The 24,936-nt window shown below is 46.0% G+C and overlaps 1 protein-coding gene across 3 annotated transcripts in view; it reads left to right on the top strand.

Annotated features, from left to right (window-relative positions):
* Positions 1–24,936, top strand: part of GRIP2 (glutamate receptor interacting protein 2) — a 135,453-nt gene that overhangs the window by 87,096 nt on the left and 23,421 nt on the right. For all 3 annotated transcript variants that reach the window (XM_066195404.1, XM_066195406.1, XM_066195405.1), the window contains exons 8-16: positions 1,997–2,144; positions 3,918–4,087; positions 7,813–7,938; positions 8,593–8,745; positions 8,968–9,154; positions 14,772–14,917; positions 15,547–15,627; positions 23,904–23,970; positions 24,788–24,933. In XM_066195404.1, the coding sequence (XP_066051501.1) occupies positions 1,997–2,144; positions 3,918–4,087; positions 7,813–7,938; positions 8,593–8,745; positions 8,968–9,154; positions 14,772–14,917; positions 15,547–15,627; positions 23,904–23,970; positions 24,788–24,933 (1,224 nt within the window). The remainder of the gene's footprint in view (positions 1–1,996; positions 2,145–3,917; positions 4,088–7,812; positions 7,939–8,592; positions 8,746–8,967; positions 9,155–14,771; positions 14,918–15,546; positions 15,628–23,903; positions 23,971–24,787; positions 24,934–24,936) is intronic.

Here is a 24,936-nt window from a genome sequence, read left to right as displayed (position 1 = left end):
TCACAAATATTGCTGGATTGCTGACTCCTGACCTTTGCTTTGAGGCAGATCTTCTCCTAGAGTAATTAATAGAGGCTTGACTGGTATTTCCTCAATAAATGCCTCTATAAAATGAATTTGGAGCAATTCTTGTCTGGGATGGCAATGAGAATTAAAAGGGACAGCGAGGTGGCCTCTGCTGTGTGTGGCAGGAGGAGTGGCCATGGGCTGGAGGCAAGACTGTAGTTTCCTAAAGTCTTGGTAATAACCCTGGTCCTGAGGTCCTGAGGCTCTTTCTTCTCACCATCATGCTGAGACCTCCCTGGAAAGCACCTGGCAAAGCTGAGAAGCTTGGACGCTGGGTAAACTGGAGAGGACCAGGTATTTTCCTTGCAAAGAAAGGTCCAATGGTCCAGTAAGCTCTTTTTTATTTTCCTTATCTTCTTCCTTTCAGCTGGAGGGATATAAATCCATGTCCCTCTTCAGAGAAAATGTGCTAGGCTGCAAAACTGACCTGGTGTTTGCTGTTGGAAGAGATCCTCAATCTCTTGGTGCTTCCTTTGCTAACAAATGCTTAAGTGCACCTTCCGCAGGCTTTAGCTGGGTGCTTTGTGTATCTTTTGATTAAACTGGGACTGTGCCTTTTACCAGGGCCTGCTGATCTCCCCAGTGGTCCTTTTCATCAGAGAATAAACAGTGTTTTATGTGAAGCCTGCATAACCTTTAACGTGGCTCATTCCTCCTGCTTTCTCCCCTGTGAAAAATGTCACTGTGAGTAGACCAGAGCTGAACATCCCTTGGCTGATCCCCAAGGGGAATTTCCAAGGTAAATTTCTGTCTCCAGAGACTCAGCATCTTCAACAAATCTCAGAAAAGACCTTGCTGCAGCTTAGCTTCTGAGATCTGCATTAATGCTCCTGTTTATCAGAGAGCAAGAATGAGCCATGCATCAGGTTTGGAGCCAAGCAGCATCAGCATTTTTAGTGGAGCATGTCTTTGGAAGGGAAAAGCCTTACTATGAATAATTAAGGGTTGAGGAGGCATCAGGTGCTCAGAGGGCTCTTCTGGCCTTTCCTTTGAAGTGGATGGCTGGGTCTTCATGAGTGCTTTTGTGGGGGCTGTCACCTACACATGGGGGTGCCAGTTATTGGATGTCTGATAGTAATAACACATTTGTGAATCCCACCTCTTTGGATGGCTTTAGGTAATCTGAAAGCAAATGTGTGTAACAGAGCTGGAGGGAATTTCTGTCTAATCAGCCAGAAACACAGGCTTTCTTTGTCCTCCTCCTTCCTCAGAAGAGACGGATAGGTTTGGTGCAGGCTTATGCTAACAGGTGCAATTTCGTAGGAGTTTCATAGTCTCACTTACAGCATCTATTAAGCTTACTGCGGAGATGCATCTTTTAAAAATGAGTTGCCCCTGTATTGTCTTGTGGGAGTGGAGGATGTTGTGAGCAGGGGGTTGGCAGTGCTGTGTCTCCTCCCACTGTCACACTGGAGGAGCTCAAACAAAGAGTTGAGGTGGTATTTTGAAGCTGGTGCTGAAGCACAGAGGAGTTGACTGTCTTCTCATCAGCCACAAGACTGCTGAGTACTTCAAAAAGTGGGATCCTGTATCCTTGTGCCTTTTCTTTTTGGTTTGTTTGGGAAAAAGCCAGTAACAGTGATGTCCTTATGATCTTCCTTTTTTGTGCTTATAATACCATTGATGTGACTGTTGCAGAGCCTTTGAGCAGTCTATTCCTCAATATTGCTACTTAATCCAAAGTAAAGAGAGTGTTCTTTCCATGAGTGAATTGTTGTAATACTCTTCATTATCATGTAGATTTTGTGCAGAGGCAGTTTTCCTCCTTGAATGTTCTTCTTTGTTAAGTCACCATGTGACGCGGACCATAGATGTCCAAGCTAAAGATTTGCTGCTTCACATAGCAAGTCAGCACCGTTGGCCAGCCCCTGCATTTAGAGATGGAAAAGGCTGTATGGGAAGTGTCTTCAGGTGCTCTCTTGTTTTGCAGATACTGTAGCAAATGCTTCTGGTCCTTTACTAGTTGAAATAGCAAAGACTCCAGGATCTACGCTGGGCATCACACTGACCACAGCCATGCACCGGAACAAGCAGGTCATTGTCATCGACAAGATCAAGCCGGCCAGCGTGGTGGACAGGTACATATCTCAACAGGCTGCTCCTAGCTCTGCTTTTCCTTTCTCTGCTGCCTTTTTGTCCCCTTGTTAGTTATAAAGCCATTCTTCTCAGGCCTGTCTTGAAATCTTCATGTCCACATGTTCCTAGCACTGTATGTGCTAAAAATATCTGACCCACCAGCAGTGGACACTCCTCACCAGGAATGCAGGTAACTTTGTGCATGTGAAAGCTGAGCTTTAAAAACTTCAGGTCTGACTGCCCTGGAGCTGTGAAATGGTTACAGCCTATTATGGAAGCTTCTGGCTGGAGCCTTTTCCTCATGGACAAGGCAGGAAACCCTTTATGTGGGGATGCACAGACAGGAGCTGTGTTCAGTCATGTTGCTGAGCTGAGCTCCTGGCTCCCAGGACTTAACTACACTGCTGGACGAGCCCTTAGCCATCCAGACTGGCTATGGGGTGGCACTCTTACAAACTTAAAAGGTTTTTTGCCAAGCCACCAAGAGCACTGACTTAAACATGAGTGTGTTGGTTTTGCACGGTCTGGTTTTTGGTAGCAGGGGCCCACAGAGGTGGCTTCTGTGGGAAGCTGCTGGAAGTTTCCACCGTGTCTGTCCGAGCCAGTCCCTGATGGCTCTGAAGATGGAAATGCTGCTGGCCAAAACTGGCCCAGTGAGAGAGGCTGGTAACACCTCTGTGAAACAGATTTAGGAAGAAAACCAAAACAGTGTCGTGTGCAGTGTTAATTCCAGCTAGAGATGAGGAGGAGGTGAGAACATGTGAGGGAAACAACACGGAGACACCAAGGGCAGTGCAGAAGGAGGGGGAGGAGCTGCTCAAGGCACTGGAGCCGAGATTCCTCTGCAGGCTGTGGTGAAGCAGCTGTGCCCCTGCAGCCCATGGGGATCCATGGGGGATACAGAGATCCATCCTCAGCCCTTGAGGATCTACAGGGGATGCAGAGATCCACCCACAGCCCATGGGGATCCATGGGGGATACAGAGATCTACCCACAGCCTGTGGAGAGCAGGTGGATGCCTGGAGGAGGCTGTGGTCCTGGTGGAGAGAAGGGGCCCTCCTTCCAGGCTGGAGCAGCCTGTTGTTGGAGGGCTGCACCCTATGGAAGAGTGACCCACACAACAGCAGTTTTGGGAGGACTGCTGCTTATGAGATTGGAACCATATTGAAGAAGTTCAATGAGAACTGTGTCCTGTGGGAGGAAGCCCATGGCAGAGCAGGGGAGGGACTCCTCTCCCTGTGCAGTGGAAGAAAACCTCGAGTGATGAACTGACCAAAACCCCCACCCCCTGCCTCCCTGTCTAATCCCTCCATGGTGGGAAGGAAGGAAGGAAGGATTAGGGGAAGAAAAGGTGTTTTAAGGCTTTATATTACTTCTCATTATTCTCCTCTGATTTTGTTAGTAATAAACTCACTTCGTACCTTGAAGTTGAGCCTGTTTTGTCCTTGGAGTATTTTTTCCCAGACCTTATCTCAACTCATGAACCCTTTGTTTAATTTTTTTTTCTCTCTTCTGCCAAGCTGTGGAAGGGGAGGGTGGGTGAGTGGCTGTCATGGGTTCCTGGCATTGGGCCAGTGTCATACCACGACAGCCATCCTTGTTGGGTAATGCTTGAACCTGAGGTTCAAATTGGAATGAAAAAAAGTATATATGAAAAGAAATTAGTAAGAATTTGAACACTAATTTGCAATTGAATTTTGTGTGTGTTCTCCTTACTGCAAGGAGGTGGATTTTGGCTGTGTGTGTAATTACCTCTCCTGCTGTTTCCTTTGCAGGTGTGGCGCGTTGCACATTGGCGACCACATTCTCTCCATTGATGGCACAAGCACAGAGCACTGCTCCTTGTTAGAGGCAACTCAGCTTTTAGCTGCCACTTCTGAAAATGTCAAGCTGGAAATATTACCTGTTCACCAAAGCAGGCTGCCTTTGAAGCCTCCAGAAACAGGTGTGTCTTTTGTTCCTACACTGTTGGTCACCCTCAAAACTCACTTTAGGTCCCTACAAGGGATTCTTGCTTTTGTGTGCTGGCAACAGATTCCAAAGAGAGACATCTGTAGAGGGAAAAAAAAAAATGGATGTTTTGATGAAATGCATGTGATTAGAAGATGTTCTTCAAGGATGTGAATAGGAAAAAGAGGCAACAGCTGAACATCTGTGCTTGAATAGGGAAATTGGAGATGGGAATCCCAGGGTTTTGCAGTGCTGGGTGCTGTGCAAGCCACTTCCTTAGTGCATCAGATAAGAGACTTTAATCGAGAGGGAGGAAAACAACCTTGCTGCAGGCAAATATATTTCCAAGCTCAGTTTTTATTTGCTGATGCCTTGTAAGGCTTTGTAAAAGATGTGTTCAGTAGCTGGACAGGGTCCTGGTGGACTTCCAGAGCTGGAATGTAGGTCTTCATCTTTCCAACTAGCCTGCTTGAGAGGCAGCTGTGTCTGGGCAGCCAGGGGTAGAGTGAACCCATCTGTAGCTGCTGGTTTCCACCACCCATACAAAAGAAATACCAAGGAAGTAAATTCTGGCTCCAGTAAGATCAAGCCCAAAATGCCTGTAAAATGTCATGAGGAATTCACCCTGGTGAGCATTTTTGTTGCACACCTTTAGTTTGTCCCTCCACATGAGAAGCTGTCTAAGGCTCTCCTATAAATTTCATTGTGACCATGGCCTCAGTATTAGTATATTTGTTGCAGCTCTTTTCTAGTTTTGTTACACTCTGTACTGGCAGTCTTGTAATTCAGGTGTTTTGGGTGTAACTGTTCAGTGCCAGTCCCTTTTTCCACCATTTTCAGTCACTTGTCTCTCAGAGAAATGCATTTTTATAATATTGATGTATAGTAGCCCTGGGCATGTCTCCTCTTTCCACTCTCTTTCTTCTAGGGCGGTTTGGGGAAAGGAGGAAAATGTCATGGTCTTCCTTAAACTGATACAGTGAAGTCTAAAACCTAAAAACATCTCCATGCCTAGAAATAAATTCCTTACATGTCCAGTCCAATTTGTGCAGAATTGAAGCAGTTCAACAAAGTAAACGGATGGCTTGACCTTTGTGCCCAAGTAAAAATGGAAAGCTATAATCCTTTTTCAATGGCTGTTAAAATGAAGTATTCTCCTCCTTCCATTAGTGCCCTGTTCCTAATCGTCTTGAGAATATGTGCACTGAGCAGCTGCTCAGGAGAAGGAGGCTCTGTGGAAGGACAGCTCAGTGTGATCAGAGCCTGTTTACTCAAACCCCTGCACAAAGATCAGTTTGCTGTGGCAGAAATACAGAACACAAACTTGGGACGTAATTGCAACACTTGAGTGTGAAAACTCGGGATCTAACAGTTGTTCCCCCTTTTGATTAAACTCCCTAACACGTGAGGAATTATAGGGAAGGATCCTGTGCTAACTCCATAGGCTGGTCTTTCTGAGTTTAGCAAACAGGGATACTGAGGAAACACGGACCCTGCAAAAACAAACCTTTGTGGTTGGCAAGAGAGTGGAGCCTGGGGAAAGAAGCTGAGGAGGGGATATGATGCAGATCCATCCATGTTCAGCACTTGCATTACTGAGTCCTTTCAGCCTGTGCCTCCATGGTGTCTGGCATGATATTTTTTAAAGTGGCTTCCTGTGCAATCAGCATCTGGTTGGAGGAAGTGGAGAGGGATCTGAAGCTGGATCAGTGGCCGTGCAAAAACATGGCCTAATGCTGAAGCATGGGATTTGTCAAACTGAGTTGGCTTTCTCTGTGGTTCTGGGGGCACTTGGAGAGTTTGTGGGAGGATTATGCCCTGCTCACAGGATCAATGGGGGCAGATGGTGCCCTGGAGCAGTGCTGGGATGGATGGGTTTCCTCAGGCAGGGATGATGTGTGAAAGATTGGAGAAGGCTGTTGTAGGAGTTTTTTCACAGAATTGTCAAAAATGCCTTCTCTCCCCCACTTTGCTGACAGCTGAGTTTCAAAGGCACATTTTTCTGTTGTCAGATGTAAGCTAAGAATTAATAGAAAAATGGGAAAGTTTTAGTTGTTATAAGTGGATTAAATTATTTTGTATATATGCCCACAAGCTCTGTCTCTTACGTTCAAAGTGTTTAATTTTATTGAGGATTTTTTTTTTTTTGTCTAGATATAGCTAATTTGGTTGTTGTTTTTAAAAGCTGCCTGGCTCAAAATTTACTTTTGAAAATACACAAAATAGAAACCCCAGAGCTGGAAGTGTATTTTTAAAAGCTTGATGGACTAAGTGCTAAACTCACTAAATGTTTAGCAAAGACTAAATATAATGACTATATTGTCCGGAAAATCTGACCTGAATGATTTGATGCCTGTGATGCACACACGGAAAATAGATGTCTGCTGTTCAAGGCACTGACAGATGATCTTTAGAGGACATCTCTAGGTGGGCTCAGTAAACAAAATAAGTTCCTTGCCCCGGTTTGTACCCTCAGAAGGTTCTGATAGTGCCAGTGCTGGTGGCATTTCTGCCTGCTCAGAGGACCCAGAGGCAGGAGGAGATGTCATCCTGGGAAGGTGCTGGCCTGTCAGTGCAAGTGGCTGTGAGGTTAAGAACCCTGGGATAACATGTGGCTACGGTAATGCTCTGCTGTGGGATGCTCTCTGTGTTTAGCTGAATAAAAAAGCTTGAAATCGTGCTTGTTAGCCAGAAATTCCTTTTGGAAGAAAAGAGGTTCAGGCAGCATGGTGCAGAGATTTGGGACGGAACACCAGGTGTTGAGCAAAGAAAACCAAACTGACCCTGTGCTGCCCAGGGGCAAAAGGAGTGTCAGTGAGAACAGACAAGGGACCTGTGCCTCGGGACTGTTTGAGGCACTTCAGAACAGACTTGTGGCTTTGTGGCTTGGTGTTGCAAAGCTGCAGTTCCTGGACAAGGGTTTTTCAGATGGTGGATGTCATATGCAACAGATTCTGCCAGCATGTGTTGGGGTTAGGGTTGAAGTTAAAGCAGTGGCGTGCCCTTGAACAGTCCAGGGCCTGTTGGTGCTATGCTTCTTGTTGGTGCTGTACTTTCATTTCCTGTTTGCCACAGCATTGGCATATTTCCTGTGCTGGTGGCCTCCTTGATTGGCTTTACCAGTGGTGTATAAACCCCCTTTTGTTGTGGTGAGCTGGGGTTGGCTCTCTGCTACTTCTGTCTTTCATCCCTGCGTACATTCTTGTGCCAGAGCAGCCGCTAAACACCAAATGCTGAAGCCAAGTGAAGTGCTCACAGCAGTCCTTGGCAGGTGTGGAAGGCATTGAGTCTTGTCACAGAGAGGTCAGCTCTGGCAGCAAGGTGGGAAACAGCACAAGAAGGCTTCCCTGCTGCTGTGGGGGAGCGCTAATGGCCTCTGCAGGAAACTCATGGCTGGATGGAGCTTCTCCACGTCACACGACAGACTGCAAATGATAATGATGTGTGCACTGCCAGCTTGGCTGAGTCAGGCCGCTGGCACAGGATGCAGAGTTTTTTGTGGAAAGGGGTGGATTTCTGCCACTTTGCATCAAGTGTCATGAGGTTACGTGGGGTTGTGTTTCTGCTGCTGATGCTTGACACGCTATGGTTGGGTCCTGACTTGTTCAGAGTCAGTGTAAGGCTCTTTTCTACAATCTCCTGGTTTATGGTTCTTACCTTTTCTTTCTCTCATTTCTCCTTCCTGCCTGTGGTGATTTCTACTTCCCTGGATGCCTTCAGTCAAGGTGCAGAAGAGTGACCACCATCACTGCTGGGACCCCTGTGTCAACTACTGTCACACCCACCACCCTGGACACTGCAAGACACCCACTTGGAACCAGACATCTGGGCAGGATTACTGCAAATGTAACCTCAGTGCATGGCATTGCCCTCATCCTGCCCGTTTTCATTCTTGTTGTACCCCTCCATTTCCTTAATATTCAGGTCCATAGTATGGCTTGTCGCTTGTTTCCTTCTCAGTCATCTGGTTCTGTTTCCACAGCCCAGTGCTGAGGTATTAAATCAGTATCTGCAGCCCAGGACACACAGATCTGATAACTGGGCCAAGAGCAGTGTGCTGAGTAGACCCATGCACCCATCCTCTAACCCTCCATTCCTGTGTCTGGTTTCATACAGCAAAAATGAGTTGCTGTGGGACAGGGAAGGGTGTCTCTGGTGTTGTGTAGGAATGAGATACAGCAACACATCCAGCTCAACCCTAGTGCCATGCAGCTTGTTAACAGCAGGATTATGGCTACTTCAAAATCTGTAGATGCCCTTCTTGTCAGGGGTGGGCTCTGTGCTGCCCCAGGTTTCTTGTCTTGTGGCAGTAAGATCTGGAAGAGGACACGTTGGACTGTGTCCAGACTGTGGGAAGCAAACATTCCTTCGGTCTTGAGCCCTGGAGCTGGAAAGGAGGAGCTGCTCCAAACCCATGGGGTGTTTGGTGACACTGTTAGTGAGTGAGCTCACTGCTGCAGCCCCCTGTGCATGTCCCTAACATGCTCTGTGTCTCCCCAGCTCTGGTGGCTGCCAACTTCTCGTCTCCCACCATGAACGCGCAGGGATTCCCGTGCCAGAACTCGAACACGCTACCTCGCAGCTCCCACCCCATGAGCCCCCGCACCACCATGCTGAGGAGGAGGCAGAAGAAGAAGGAGCACAAGAGCTCATGTAAGAGCGGTCTTGGGCAAGGCTGGGTTGGAGGGGGCATGCATGCTTGCCTTGCTGTCCTTGTTGTCAGCTGTTAGCCAGGGTAGAACCACTCGTCTCAGCACTGTCGGTGCCTCCCTTCTCCTTGGTCACCATCCCCACCACCACCACACCAAGGTGTATGACCCAGGCTGTTGTGTTGGCCATGGCTGCCCTGACCTTCTGCCTCTCTCATCCTCTCAGTGTCGCTGGCCTCCAGCACGGTGGGTCCTGGCGGGCAGATAGTCCACATGGAGACGACAGAGGTGGTCCTCAGGGGAGACCCTTTGAATGGCTTCGGACTTCAGCTCCAGGGAGGCATCTTTGCTACTGAAACTCTGTCTTCCCCACCTCTCGTCCGTTTTATTGAGCCTGACAGCCCGGCAGAGAGGTTAGAGACCTTGCCCTTGGATGCTGATGGTGCTTCTGCTGAACATTTCATGGTTTGGTTTGTTTTCTCTCCTCAGAGGCTCATTTAGATATTTACTATCATCCTTGTAATATCTCCCATTCTTCACTGGGCATGGTTTACTGTCACTGCCATTTCTGCACTCGTCGGCTGACCGCGGCCTCCCTCGCACCCCAGGTGAACGTCTTGGCACCAGGCTGCGGCTGGTCTGGGAGGAGGAGGAAGGGAGCGTGTGTCTGTGTGAGAGTGCCATTCCCATTCCCTTTTTTTGCTTTTTTAATTCCTCTTTGAGAGATGAATCATTTATATAGGTGCAAAAAGGGGAAAGGTCTAAGTAAGTGGCCCCTGCAAAATGTTTTCTGACTGATTTCATTGTAGCAGAGCCCACCTGTGTAACCTGGCCATAAAGACAAGGCTTTGAACCACAGAGATTGGGCTATAGTTGAGGAGCAGGTAGGTGCTGCAGTTAATCCCTGCTGCTTTTGGCTGTGTAATACTGGGAAAAGTGCAGAAGGCAGGAGCAGCATTAACTGCTCTCTATCTTCCCTAAGGACACTGGGACCAGTGACTCCTCCAGTGGTGGAGTTTCAGCCCTGGAGTTCAGCTGCTCCAAATACCCTTGCTGGCTGGATTTAGAGTCTGCTTCAGTGCCTGTGCACTACAATGTAGGTGACTTCTGGCAAGGCTTTTGCTACTAAACAGGTCAAGTCTTAGCATGGCTTGATCTCTTGAGGGGTTTAAAGGACAGCTGATTTTGTTAGGCTGGAACTTAATGTCCCTGTGCTCATTTCTCTTCCCATCTGTGATTACCACTGTGGTCTCTCCTGCCTAAGGGTGCCAAAGGTTCAGCAATGTGGCAGTACTCAGTGCCTGCTGCAGACCCTTTCTTGGAAGTCTATGATCAGCGTGTGCTGAAGGTCTGGTGTCTCCAAGCCAGCCCAGAAAAAGAGCACATGGGGGAGTTGTAGACTTGTACGGCAGGGAAAGTGTCTGCAAAATGAAAAGCAAGTCCTTGCTGTGCAGTCCATTCTCTGTGTTGTAACCTCTCCAGTCAGCCCATGCAGAGGCAAGGTGGAACAGGAGTACCTGGTGCTTGTGTCTGTGGGAGGACAGTGACAAGGGGCTGGCACAGGAAAAAGAGCTGTCTTGATGCAGGTTAGGAGAGATTTCAGAAGCCTGTTATGCCTTTTGTTTGTTTGATTGTTTCCAAACAGGGTTCAAAAATTAGGGTGATGATGTTATGGGTTTTTTCTTCTCTATTGTGGCTGAACTTGGCTTATGTTGCAAAGCACCAAACTCCTTTCATAAATCGGGCAGCAACAAAGCCTGCTGTCCCAGGGGATGAGGGAGATGTGCTGAAATCTGCCTGGCTTTGCTTTATCCTCTTGCCAGGTCTGGAGGAAAAGCAGTGACTGTGGTGCAGCCTTGCCTGGCTCTGATGTGTCACTCTCGCTGCTCACCCTTGTGCTGCCCACCCGGCAGCATTCATGCTCTTCTCGCTGCTGCTTTCTGGAGACTGGAAGCAATCCTCTCTGCATTTGCAGCCTGGATTTGATTTGGGGATTAAATCTCTGCTGTGAATTTTGTTCTTTCCTAAACCATACTGCTCTTCCTGTCTGGCAGGAAAACGCAGTGTTTCCTCCCCATCTTGAAGCAATAAGTGCACCCACTTCACTGGGTTTGCAGTGAAGTGAAAAAGGCAGTTTTGTGTTTTCATTTCACTTTTTGTTTCTTGCTATTTCACAGAGCTCTTTGCTCCATCATTCAAGGTACCTTATTCCCAGCTCTTCAGAGGTTCTACTGTAGTTGCAGCCCAAGACATTAGAGCCCTTTTCATCCCCTTTACCAGACTGGGCTCCCAGCTGAGGCTGGGCTGTGCTCTATCTTGTGCTGCAGTTCTTGCTCTTTGCCAAAAAGGTGAGCTCTGGGGATACAGGGATCAGGTTTAGCAGCCTGGATCTGACCTGGATGTTCAGACACTGCAAAACCTGTGGATCTGGACATGCTGTTGTACACGTACATGATCCACACTGGCTTTGTCCATCTGGATTGTTGTGGAGGAGCTGCTTCTGGGGTGCCCAGCAAGTGTGAGTACTACCAGGGAGGAGCATGGCATCACCCTGTTTTCAGGGATGTTGGGCTGCCTCACATTTATTGTCTGCTTTGTGCTGGCTTGTGGCAGGCAGTTTGATGCAAAAATTCTCACCTGTCTGACTTGTGATTTGTTTTACTGCAAATAGCCTCTAGTAGACCTACCTCCCCACCTGTTGTTTTTGTTTCCAGGGTGCATGATGAAGCCTTTGGGTTCTGAATGAGACAGTGATTCAGCCCCTGTTATCAGCAGGGAGGGTGGAAGGGGAAGAAGCCTAACATCTCCTCTTGGCTGCCTTGAAGCACACAGCTTTTGTGTCCTTCCTCCCCCAGCTGTCATTGGCAGCAGAGGGAGAATATCTGACTTCTCCATCCCAGTATCCAAAATCAATGCTTCCTGCTGAGCTACATGTTTTCTAGCTCTGCTCAGACACATTTGTTTGATCATTGTGTTTCTGCCTTTTGGGTATGAATAGTTTGCAGAAGCAGAGTTTAGCAGCTGCCTGCAGCTGTCAGCAGAGCTTTGACCCATTAGGGGCTGAGACCCACCCACTAATGTGCAGGCACAGATGTGCACACACAGAGATGTGCACATCTGACCTGTGCAGGCCAGCTCCAGGGCATGGAAGGGCACAGTGGATGAGTTTCTGTGTCCAGCAGTGTGGCCACGGTCACAGCTGCTCCCCCCACAGCTGGAGTGACCGTGCAGATGTGGGTGATGCTGAGTGAGCTCTTCAGTGTATATCCTGCCCAAGGCTTGAATATGTGCTGCTCTGTATCAAGTAAGACACCTCCGCTGCTCTGTTGCTGTCTTTAAGCCCAAGGAATGAGTCATGGCAAAATGCAAATCTGTTCTGCCCCAGGGAGATATTCCCATCATGGACTCCAACACATCTATAGGGCTGTCTTTCACTCCAGGAGATGCCTGTACTCCTATTCCTTCTGATTTTAACACATTTCTGCTCCCATAGTCTGAAAGCACTTTTTAGGCACTGTTTTTAGACTGAGCATCTCTGAGACAAATGCCTTCTCTTTGGAAAAGCTGTCTGAAGATTCTTGTAGGATCACATGGCAGAGCTAAGGAGAGCTCTGTGGGACCCTTGGCTCCGCAGGCTCCACTCCCAATGCAAAGGCACATAATGGATGTCTCTGGAATGATTTTCAAGGGTTAACAAGACATGTCAGGCCTCCTTGTACTTGGCAGAGGAAGCCAGAAGGTTGTGGCATTACAGCACAAACTTTCACAAACCTGCAAGACCAGGGCTTAAACTGTGATTGACTGAGGCTAATGATAAAAGAAATGAAATACCTCTGCCCTAACAGAGCTGTTGACTGTAAAAGACTCAGGCAAATGCACCTTGAGTGAAGAAACAGAAAAAACAGCTGTTTTGGGAAAGGCAGCTCTGGTGGGAAAGGTGGCAAAAGTTTGCTTTGATGCAGTATAAAGGTATCCTATAGCTCCCAGCCCTTGTGGCTGAGACAGTGGTGCCAAAGTGGATGGTGTCCCTGTGTGACCTCGAGATGACAGTGGTGTCTGAGTGAGGCAGCTGTTGGTGCCTCCTTGGCAAAAGGTGCAGTGTGCCCAAAGCAAGAGACCTCTCGGTGACAGAGGAGTCGTCACTGTTGTACTTGGTCCCATCTTTGTATTTATAAGCTGATATTTCTAAGTATGTCTATGTGGCTGCATAGCCACAAGTCCAGTAGAGGACTGTAATTAAACTTGATGTAATTTATTCGCAAGGGTGGGTTCATTTATACATCATGGAGTTGTCTGTCCTAATCCAAGTCTCCTTGAACAAACAGCTCTGAATTTGCATCTCATAAAGTAGCCAGTGTTTTTCCATGGATGGCACGAACTCAGGCAGAAGTGTGAATATACCTTCCTACCAGTAAAATAACCTCCCTGGGCTCTCTCCACACTTGTTCATGTCTCAAGTTTTGGTGGGTCACTGGCACAAGCTGTTGTGCTTGCTCATTTTTCTTGAATTCAGATGTGTGTACTTTTTCATGACAACTTGGCCTTTCATATACATCCTGTTGTTTGGACATGAATAATACAGCCAGGTGTCTGTTCCCTTTGATGCCTTTGTGTGCGTGGAAGCTGTGGTGCTGTGTTTTCTTACAACTGACTTGGGTGTGAGTGATGAAGAGTGACTGGAATGTTTAGTAAAAAACAAGCTTCTGTGAGGGATCTGTGAAAGAAAGGGGAAGACAAAGATGTGTTTGATCATTTAACAGGAAGGGAATAAAGATTCTCTGAAGGAGGCTTAAAACAGGATAACTAACGTCTTCTGGAGAATCTCTGTGGTAAAATAACTCCACATTTTGAAGGGAACCTTATACTTGATGCCATAAGCCTTAACCTCTTTTGGAGACCACTCTGTAGCTTAGTGATGGGTGAAGAGTGGTTTCCCAGCCTCTGGTCTAGAGGATAGCCAGGTGATAAATGGAAAGTCTAAAATGATGTAGTTAAAGTGAGCAACTGATAGAGGAGAAGGAACATGAGCAATTTCCCATGGCTGTAGGGAACACTGCGGTCTTGTTTTTGTAGAGCCATGGGCCAGCCCAGGTGGGAACTGACTGAGATAATGTGGGAGATAACTTAGAGGATCATCTTGCTGGTGTTGCAGTATATGTAAAAAAATTGGGGAGTGTGGGTGGATACTGAATGTAGGAATGTGTGAAAAACACCTTGCTTATAAAGGCAGGGGGGTCCCGAGAGACAAACTGTGCTGTAGCAGTACATCTCCAATGTGTCCTTGCCATCATGTTCTCCTTCCAAAGTGAAAATCCTGCTGATCTCTGTTCCTGGAGAAAGTGGGTCTAAAGCAAGAGCCCCAAAGGGTCAGTTGTGGTTATATTGTCAGGCCATCACACTGGAATAATATTGGCCTTTCAAGGCAGTTAAGCAGTATCACTGTACATTTGTCTTCCAGAAATGCAGTTAGAAGGGATAAATGATTATCTAATTTGCTGAGACATTTTGGTGAATTTATTGGATTGTAGCTTCAGTATTTGCCATGAACTAAGCAGAGGAATCTGTGCAATTTTCAATGCCATTAGTTTGTGTTCCAGAGGGTGCAAGTGCTTGGGAAGAGCCTTCTGTGGTTAAATTGGGAAGAAGGTCACATTCCCTTATATTTATCTTTCTCATCTCTCAGGCACTGCTTTGATTTGTAGAAAGCTGAGGGTTACTTTTTCCCCCCTTGGTTGTTGCAAAAAGTGTGACCAGAAATGGTTAATTAGAAGCAAAGTATGTTTGAACTTTAGAAACCCGCAAGGGTTTGCTTCCTTGTGCCCTTCTAGGGACACTGGGATGGGCACAGCAGAAATGAGTTATTTTGTCTTTGGGGCCACTTCTGCAGAGTATTTCAGTACTTTGTGTGTCTTGTAACAGATTTGCCTCGCAAAAGTAACTCATGGCTGGCTGTGGGGTTGTTTTTTCCTCCTTTCCTCTTTTTCCTTGTCTCCTTGTTCCCGTTCCCTCTTTTCCCATTGTGAACTGCAGGTGTGGGCTGCTGCAAGTAGGAGACAGAGTCCTTTCCATCAACGGCATCGCGACAGAGGAGGGGACCATGGAGGAAGCCAACCAGCTCCTGCGGGACGCGGCGCTCACCAACAAAGTGGTGCTCGAGATCGAATTTGATGTCGCAGGTACGTCCCCAAAGGAGCTGCTGCTCCCCTCTGCCTGTAGGGCTCTGCCAGTGCCTTTGCTGACCTGTAGGAGGGAGCGCTTTCACAAGGCTCAGAGGGAAGAGTGAGAAACCCTGTGAGGACCGTCTCCATTTCTTGTTGTTCTCTAACGTGCACTGAGGTGGAGGGTTCTTCTGATCCTTTTGTAAATGTTCTGTGCTCATTGCTTGGCTGAGATAAGCCTAAGCAGTAGCCAAAGAAGACACACTTTAAATATTTGCCCATTAATAGGAATAATATTTCTATTCATTTATGGCCTTGAAGCCAGGAGGGAGCCAGAGCTATAGGCTAGGGGTGAAGTGCACCTTTGTATTAAAAAATAACTTTTTTTTCCTTTTACATTGACAGAGCTGCTTCAATCTTGAAATACAGTGTGATGTGAGCACTTAACTTGATGTTCAGAGGATGTATTTTTAATGAGAATCCAAATTTCAAGCTGAAGTCCACAGGGCCTCAGATAACCTTATTTGAACCAATAAAGCAGTGCTTTATGGGCTTGTTTTCTTGGTTCCAAAGAAGCCATACACGCTACTGAAAACTCTCTTTTTTTCTCCTGTTTTTTTCTTTTTTGTTTGTTTTTGCCTTTATAGAGTCTGTCATACCCAGCAGCGGTACTTTCCACGTTAAATTGCCCAAGAAAAGAGGTGTAGAGCTTGGAATTACAATCAGCTGTAAGTATTGCTCAGACTTGCAGTAGCAGTTGCAAGAGCCTCTGCTTCCACACAGGCATTTTAGAGGACTCAGCAGAGAGAGATAAGATCATGTGGGGCTTCTGTAGCACTCCAGTGCTCGTGATTTATCCCAGAATGAATCAGATGTGTGGTTCCTGCCTCCATGAGCTGGCAGCCACAGGGAAAAGCAGCTGCATGAGGGGTTGGGACAAAGGATGTGTCTCAACTGATCACTTGATCTGTGGTGCAGAGGAATATTATATTGTATTATTAACAATATTATTTTTATTTCCTTGATCACACTTGTATTATGTTCTTTTTAAAAAGAATTGCCTGGGTCTGGTGGGACCCTTGCAAAAAAGAGGTGGAGGGAGGAGGGCAAGTAAGAGGTGAATGCCACAGCTTGAAGGGAAGAGAGGGGAAACTGCCAAGAAGAGGAGCATGAAGAGGGTGGTGGGTCTTAGAGACAAGGGAAGGCAGTTTAAATTCCAGGGTTTGCCAGGAATTGTTTCACTGACAAACTCAAGCCATGCAGAAGGAAAGGCATGTGCCAGGACTTGGTGTGCACTGCGAGAGCATAAACCTTTTTCCTTCTTTTCTCTCTTCTCTGCTCGCTCTTGATTAATTATTAATCTCTGTTTCTCTTCTGAGCATAGTTTTTCATTTAAAGGTCTTTTGGCCTCTTTGGAGAGGATGCTGTAGGGGGATGATATAGGCAGATCCATCCCAGATTTCTGGCTAACTTGGGGTCTTGTTACACTTCGTGTCAGTGAATTTTTCCTGTATGGCAAACACATGCAGGTCTTGGATCACTCATCCTTCTTTCACTTCAGGGTAAAGTGAGTTGAATCATCTCAGGTTTGCCATGCCCAGAGACCGCCACCACCTCTGATCTGAAACAGAGCAGCTTGTGAGACTGCAGTTAATGGGATCTCTTGTCGAAGCCCTCAGGAGCATGGACCCAGCTGTGTCTGGGGAATGGAGTGGCAAGGGACACTTGAAAACTAGGTTTCATTAAAAGAGATAAGCTATGCTAATTACCTCTTGACATTTACAGCATTAGTTGGGGAGTTAATTGGAGGTGCTCTGGTCTTAGTGGGGTGATTCTCAGGAGTGACTGGAACGTTGACAGGATGATCCTTTGCACCTTGTGATATTTCTTCTCCCTCTTCTCAGCTTCCCCTATTTGTGCCACAAGGACAATCCTGAGAAATAACAGCACAGTATTTAACATTTGGCTCAGTAGTAGTTACTGTCTGAAGACATCAAAGTGCTTTCTGAAAGCAGCAGGCTGTCTATAATGGCATTTCCCCGGTGGGGAGCAGTGCATGGTGCAGACTGTGCTGGGTTCCAACCTGCTGCCCTGCCACTGCCTTGGCATTCCAGCCTCGGGGAGCAACCTAAGATAATGGATCTGGTAGCAAAAACAGGCTCAAGCAAGGCCCTATTAAGTTTCAAAGTTTAGTTTGTGTCTGGGGTTAGAGAGTAAAATGAACCTGGGAGCTGCTGGCAAGAACCTAAGTCTTTATTTGTGAAGTCTTATTTGAACAGGATCTGCTTCAGATGTGCATTTACACTTCAAACATATTTTTATGTTGGAAAGGTTTTCATTTCAAATTTGTTAAGAAAAGTGATTTCACACACTTTTTTGAAATCACTGCTAACAGAAAAAAACTGACCCCTGGGTTTTAAATAGATGCCCATTATCCAACTACAGAGCAGCTTTTTAACACTATAATTGATTTGATCTTTTTGATTGCTGAACATGTTTGTAGAATATTGTTTAAGTAATGCACATAAATCTAAAATATATGGCAGTTGTTTCCTGAGTCAAAGCCAAAATTATATTTACAAATGGAGAAAAAGACACCCAGAAAATGCGGTGGCAAGGATGAAATTCAAGCTTAATGCTAATTTTGTTTTCATATATTAGTCTATATAAACCTGTGTCCACATGATCCTTAGCAAATTAGATCATCATTTTTTCACTTTGCCTCTGATCAGGAAAATAAATATACCAGTTTCAAACATTAAAACCAAAGCAAGCAGCCTTGTGTTAAGCACTTCCTTCAGAGACATGATGTGCATGCAGGAGTGTGATACAAGTAGCAAAATAAAAGAGGTAAAAATAACCCTTCTCTGTTTTGCTCAGTTCCTTTCCTCTCAGTTCTGCTGACTTGAGTGCTTGTGTAGATCTAGAAACAGCTTTTACAGCTTTCCTTCTGATATGGAAAAGTATGTAACTACTCTTTTAAAGGAGAGGACTTGGTTTAATGGCCTTTTGCATTGAATTCCTGTTCTCTGCTCTCTGAAACTGGAGCAGCTTAAGTAGATGACAAGGTGAAGAGGTCAGTAGAAGACCCACTGAACTGTCGTAGCCACAGAATTTGGTTTATTCTTGACCTTTATAGCCTAGCTACCCTTCAGATGTAAGATGAGTTGCTTTCATTGAGTTTTACCTCTTGGCTTCAGCTGGCTTCTCTGTAATTAATTCCTCTGCCTAGGAAGGTTTGCCTTTGCCTTCTTTAGTGGGCAGAAGGTGTTATGACCTCATCAGAGGAGCACTACAGAAGTAAATGCGATCAGGGTCTTGCTGTGCTGTGGCTCTCAGAGCTAATTGGGAGATGGACTAAGTAGGGAAGGCAGGTTTCTTGATGGATGTGTTGGAAGAATTCATGTAATGGAGCTGGCTGCAGGAGGAACCATAAATCTGCTGGAAATGCTCATGAAAGGGCTGAAAACCCAGGAGATTCGTGTATGAGGAGGGCAGATGCTTCTGGTTCTGGGATGAACATACAGAGAGGGGCTGTACTTGTTCCTGGTGAGGGGCACATGTTTTCTGAGGGCATTTAACTTTCTCAGAGATCTCAGGGTTTTCCAGAGAGAGAAGGCTTGGGCTGGATGAGTCTCCAGTTGTGGTCTGAGAGCACAGGTAAGTTTCTTCCCGCTGCTCAAACACAGCATGGCAAAGGGACACAGCAGATCAAGATGCATCCTGGAAATATGTGCATATAGCACTATTTCCCTTTCCATTCCCCAAAGGATGAGTACAAAATCCAAGGGGTGAGCCTCTCACTGGCAGTGCTTTGTACTCCTGAGGGATCTCTGTGCCCTCACGCCTCATTTCAGTCTCCTCCATATGGTAAATGGAGAACACTGAAGCTGCCATGTGTGTGCTGCTCCATGCACTTTGTCCAGGGGTGAAGGAACACGAAGTCAGCTAAACTCTCATTTTCTCCATACTCCAGTACCTCAACCTCTGTCCCAGAGAGAAGAGCATTTGCTTGTAGAACAGCTAGTCTGGCTGAAGAGCAGAGCATGGTCCTTTCTGCCCCAAGAGCTCTGAAGCTTACCTGTTTGCAGCAACCTCTGAGGATGCAAATACAGGGAAACTGAGGGTTTTGATACAGAGATGTGAAGATTTGACCCTTGTTAGCCTGAACTACCCATCTCCATTAGCAGAACACATGCCTCAAATGCTCTCATCTTGCTGGCTGCATCCAGTTCTAATGACGCAGTTATGCCTTTGTAGGTTTTCTGTAAATCTCTTACAAATTAAAATCTCCAGCAGTGAGAAGCTAATAGTCACGTATTCTTGTACGTTCAATACCTCGCCTCTTAAAATAAGATATAGATTTGTTATTACCCTCTGGAAAATGATAGTTGATTACATAAAAGATTGCCTTTTGTATTGAGAGGGTTTTTTTTTTTTTTCCTGTCTCAGATATCATCTCCGAGGGCTGGTTGTGACATTCACTGTAGGGTAGAGGTGTGTTGATGTTGCTGTTTAAAGGGATACTGAAATTGCCATTAATTTTAGATATGCATTTATGCTTTATATAGCTTGTTTATCAAATTACCTTTCTATATCTTAACAAATCAATTCCTGTGCCCTTGGTGTGAAGTACTGCAGATAAGGAGTAGGCAGTATATCTGCTTGCAGGTGATAAAACCGGAATTTGGGTAGATAGATAACTTCGATTAAGTCGCTTAAGCGGTGTAATCACTGTCCTAGTGAGAAGATGGATCTCTGAGCCAAGCAAATCTAGTTTTGCTGGCTCTGTATTAGCCTGTGCCCTGCCACCAGCCCAGCTGAGCGTGTCTGCAGGTGGGGCAAGCTCAGCAGCCACCTGTCCGACCCCCTCACTCACACTACAGCTGATTCACTCTGGTGCTTTTATCCTGGTGGGATATCCTGATCTGGTTTTGCTACCTGGAGATTGTGAAAGGAAAAGGATCTGCTGGAGGCACTGATAATTTATGCACCTGCTGCTAAACTTAATGAATGATAGAGAAAAAAGTTGGGTACTGAGGATTTGATTTTCACTGCTGCTCTTTGTAATCAATTCTGATTCACATTTTCCCCCTCTTCTCATTCCTTAGCTATCCTGAGATTATTTGGTTTCTGATTTTGTTATTTCCAATTTAAAATTGCTTCTTATTTAAATGCATTCTTGTGACATTGTTACAATTTCTTTAATTACACATTGGCAGTGTTGCTTTGGCTTGGTCAATAACGAAGGGCATTTTTAACGGGTTGATGCCTGTGAAATATGTGCTGGTGCTCTTTGGAGGGGAATAATTTACCAGTACAAGTCATTATGCATTCTGTTGAAAACACAAACTGGACATGTGTTCCTGGCCTCATCATCCATCACAGCGTAAACACTGAGTGAGCCACAATCCCAGCAGAGAGACTGAAAGCAATTTATAAAAAGTAAATAACAGTATTGATCAATTCACCCTTTTATCACTGCCCTGTCACCACTGCCAAGCAATGTTTTCATTCTGAGTTTCTCCTCCACCACATGCTTCTACTTTCACCAGCTGTTGATTTATGGAGCCTTCTCTGGGCCACTGGAGCAGACTTAAACTATCTTTTGCACTGGCAAATCCACCAAAAATACAAATGTGTCTGAAAAAGCGTCTGTTTCCACCTGAAGTGGCTTGCCCTGGCAGATGGAGGCCACAGCCAGGATGCCCGCTGAGAGTGAGCATGGGTTTCTGCAGCTCCCGCCTCCAGCTCTTCCCTTGACTTCCTTTGCTGCCATCTCCATTTCACACACAGGAAAGCAAAACCCAGAGGCAAGGCTGAGTGTCCAAACTGTGTCTTCCTGCAGCAGTGTTCCCAAGACAATGTCCTTTGAAGAGAAATAACCACATTAACAGCAGAAATGAATGGATAAGGAGGCTTCACTCATCTGTGCAAATGTCTTAATGCCAAAGCCCACGGCCCTAATAACATAGTTTAGGTTGGTGCTGTTTTAATTGCAGGCAAATTGGAAATTGTTTATTCAAAATCTCACCAGGGATTCATGTATCTAATGGCTCTGACCTCGACTGGGCCACACCTTCAGTGAAATTGCAGCTCTCTCACCATCAGACAGGCAGCTGTTGCCCAGAAAAAGATTGTCACTCTGCCTGAATGGCCCAGGATGGTTAAAAATGTGAGTGTCAGGGGTGCACAGGGCAACCTGATCCCAGCAGACAGGCAGGAAGCCCATCTGGACACTCTGCTGGGGTGACAGGAAGGGCTTTGAGATGGTAAAGGTTAATTAATGGAGTCAGTAACTACAGGTTTATAGAATGAACAGCAAGCCTCTGTTCTGTGCTGTGAGATTTCATTATCTTAACCTTGTATCTTATGCCTCTTGAGAGAACATGCCTATTCATTAAGTCTCTCTCAGTTACCCTTCAGATTTGATAGTTTTATAAGGCCTTTGCATTTTACATTAAGTAATTATGTAATGTAATGATCCCCCATCTCTTGAACTGTTCAAGGACAGGTTGGGTGGGCAACCTGGTCTAATGGAAGGTGTCCCTGCTCCATGAGTGGAAGTAGATGATCTTTATGGTCCCTTCCAATTCTGTGATGATTCTGTGATGAATATTTAGAACGCTTTACATTTACAAGGGCTGCTATTTATTAAATTTTGAATTCTCTGTTGATAGGAACAGTTGTATGCAGTTTTATATGGCTCTTCCATTTAACTCACATCTCAAGAAAATCTGGTCTAAAGGCCAAACTTCTAAAAAAAGTCTGCAAACAAAACCCAGAATTATTTTTTCCTTAAAACTTGCTTTGTTCTCTAATGGATAAAGCACTTGGTTTATTACCCTTGCCTCTGTCATGGGAGGCTTGTGCTGTGTTCAGTGCTGACATCAACTGTGGAGCTTCAGAAGGAGAAGGTCTCAATCTCTGCTCAGAGACTGACTGTGTGCAGGATCCCCTCACGTGTCACAGGACTTGCAAGGCAGACGCTGAGATAAACATAAATTCTGCAGAGCTCAAGGCATGTTGTTGTCCATACTTGCTTGCTTGCTTTTTTTTTTTTTTTTTTTCCTTTTCCTTCCCTATTTGCTCTCTCGGTGTTCATGGTCTCGGGACCTGTTGTTCAGCTGTGGCTTGGTCAGGTTGGAGATGGCCATCCCAGCCCACCACCAGGACAGGTTAGGATCCTCCCTAACCCCTTTCTGTCACACTGCCTGTGCTTTGAAACTAGTAAACAAACCTTGCAGTGAAAAGTATTTCTGGTAACCTGGATTGTTTTGACAGAACCAGGCTGGGGAGTGATTAAACATGCAGCAGTGCCACCTGACCCAGGGCTTGGGGTGTGCTCACAGGGTCTCCCCTCACAGCTGCTTGGACAGCACTCTGTACACCTCTGTCAGCAGCAACTGTATGTCCTATACTGAAAAGGAGAGCAGCAGTAATAATTATCAGAGTGATACATCTCCATCCCTGTGCTGTTAGTCCATGGTGTGCGGCCTTCTCAGTCGGCATGGGGATTTCTGCATTGTTTTTGCCTGAACCCCACCCTTATTCTCACTGCTCAGCTCTGCCCAGTGTGTCTCCTTTCTGCAGTCTGGTCCATGCTGTGGACAGGTTGTATATAGGGACAAGCCCTCCGGGAATCTCCACAACACATCCCCCTCCCTTAGACCTTCAGACAAAAGCAAAACATGAGTGTCCAGTCCAAAATTGTCTGGTATCAGGCTCCAGTAAGACATGGGGTAAAGAATTCCTGCAGGCTCTGTACCATTCAGCAGTCACATTGCTGTGACTATTATAAAATCTGCTTTTTGCTGTATGACCTCGCTGTGGTTCTCAGCACTGCCACAACTGAGGTTGGCTGTCTTTTCGCTCTCTTTAGTACAGAAGGTTTGGTTATTTCTGGGAGAGGATATCCTTAAAGGTGTTGGGTTAGGCATATGTTTTAAAATCTCATAAATGAATGTAAACAGAAAAATCTAGAGCAGAGAAGTTGGTAAACACTTATTATGTCTGACTCTCTGGGTGCTCTCTAACTGCTGTTCAGGCAGGTGGATCTCTGTGTGTTTGGTACCACGTGCCTCACAGATATTTTAATCTCTGCCCTGCACCTGATCTGTTCAGAGGCTGTGAGTTTCTTTCTTCCCACACAGTTTTTGTGAGAAGCTGAGAAGCTCTGTCAGCTTTGAATGAGGCAATGCAATTCCCATAGCAAGGCAGGAGAGAAGGGTGCAGGGCGGAATGGATGCTCTTTCTTGGTGGATGTTTGGCATGTGGTTGACAAGGAGGTCAGGAGGAGTTTGAGTCATCAGTCTCTCTTGGGTATCTCAGGAGAGCAGCAGGTCTTGCAGGCAAGTTTGAAAATGTAAATGCTCCCAGAGATGTGTACTTACATCTCGTGGGCTGAAATAGTTATCAGGGTCAGCCAGGAGATAAGAGTTGGAAACCACCCACCCCTTCCGGCTCCAGCACAAACCACCCCTGATTCATCTGGTTGTGTGATTAAGTGCCCTAGGGAGCTGAACCAGCTGGAAAACTGTGTTTTTTCCCTAGGTTGTTTTCCACCTGGAAAATTTCACAGCCCACTTTACTTGAAGAACATGGAAATGCTTGTGTGGAGCATGGGGCTGAGCTGGATGCTCTCCAGGCAGCAGTGCTAATTCTGACTGCAGTCATGGACTTTGGCTCCCTTGTCTTGTGTGTGAGGGGTGGTGAGGGGTGTTTGACAGTGCTGGGGTTGGCAGTGCCACCTCTTGCTGCTGGACACCACACGTCCTCTACTTCAGGAGTCCAAAGAAAATTAGCCTGGACAAAGGGCAACTGACAAACTTTTCAGGGATTTATGTTTTTTTCTTTCTTTCTGGAGAGGCTTCCAAAGCATAACTTTGTGATGGGAATATAAATCCCCTTTCCTTATGGCTGCTTCTCCCCATTAACCATCCACCATCGCTGTCCTGGACAGCAAACTCAACACCAGGCTTTGTTCCATGTGTCTGTTTTGCAGCTGCAAGCAGAAAGCTTGGCGATCCTTTGATCATCTCTGACATCAAGAAGGGGAGTGTAGCACACAGGTGAGTGCAGGATTTTCCATCTCTCAAACCCACTGCAAAATGGCCCTCCATGATAGTTAGAATGTCTACTAGAGAAGCTGAATGGAGCCCAAGCAGTAGCACTTGGGTCTGGTCATTTCCAGAATCCAAGGAGATCTCAGCACTAGAGGTTTTTCTTAGACCACAGTAGGGTTTGCAATAAAAACGATCTGTATTGAAGCCAGTAGAATTGAGCTAATAGAGAAGGTGACCAGGGCACTGGTTTAGATGTCTGCTGAGTCTCTAGAAGATGGATGTTTGGCATTTAAGAGCATGTGGTAAAGGGCTTCATATATCCCAGGAGATGCTATGGCTCATCAGATGGTTGCCATGTCTCAGCTCCTGCTTTGGTGAGCAGATGGAGTGAATTGTGGGCACTGGTGGAGAGCTGTGCAAATAACTCAGCATTTATTGACTTCCCCTCTGATCCCAACACCTCATAGCAAAGCATTCAGAGGAATTTAGCGTGGCTGCGTGGCTTATTTCTAAGACTGCTCACACAGGAGTTTCCATTAGGGGTAGAATACCTGTCAGTTAAACATCAGGCGTTTTCAGGGTTGTATGTTACCCAGCATATTTATCTACTCTTCCTGGCTGGTTCTGTGTGGATACATGCTCTACATAAACTTCCTTTCTTCAAAATTACAAGTGCCCCAGACTCAGCTCATGGTTGTTTTCCAGAAAAGATCAAGGACAGTAAAAAGTTAATGTTGTCATTTCCACTGCAGAACTGAATGTGTTGTGGGATCTGAAAGGCAAATACAAATGTACTCTTAGTTTTCTTTTCCTCTCCATGTAGAACTGGCACCTTGGAGCCGGGAGACAAGCTGTTAGCCATTGATAACATCCGACTCGACAATTGCTCAATGGAGGATGCTGTGCAGATTTTAAGGCAGTGTGAAGACCTGGTCAAATTGAAGATTAGGAAGGATGAAGATAACTCTGGTA

Source organism: Chamaea fasciata, unplaced genomic scaffold (genome assembly GCF_029207755.1).
Source record: "Chamaea fasciata isolate MVZ Bird 193981 ecotype frontalis unplaced genomic scaffold, bChaFas1.0.hap1 SCAF_13, whole genome shotgun sequence".
Lineage (NCBI taxonomy): Eukaryota > Metazoa > Chordata > Aves > Passeriformes > Sylviidae > Chamaea > Chamaea fasciata.
This window is presented reverse-complemented; position numbering and strand designations above follow the sequence as displayed.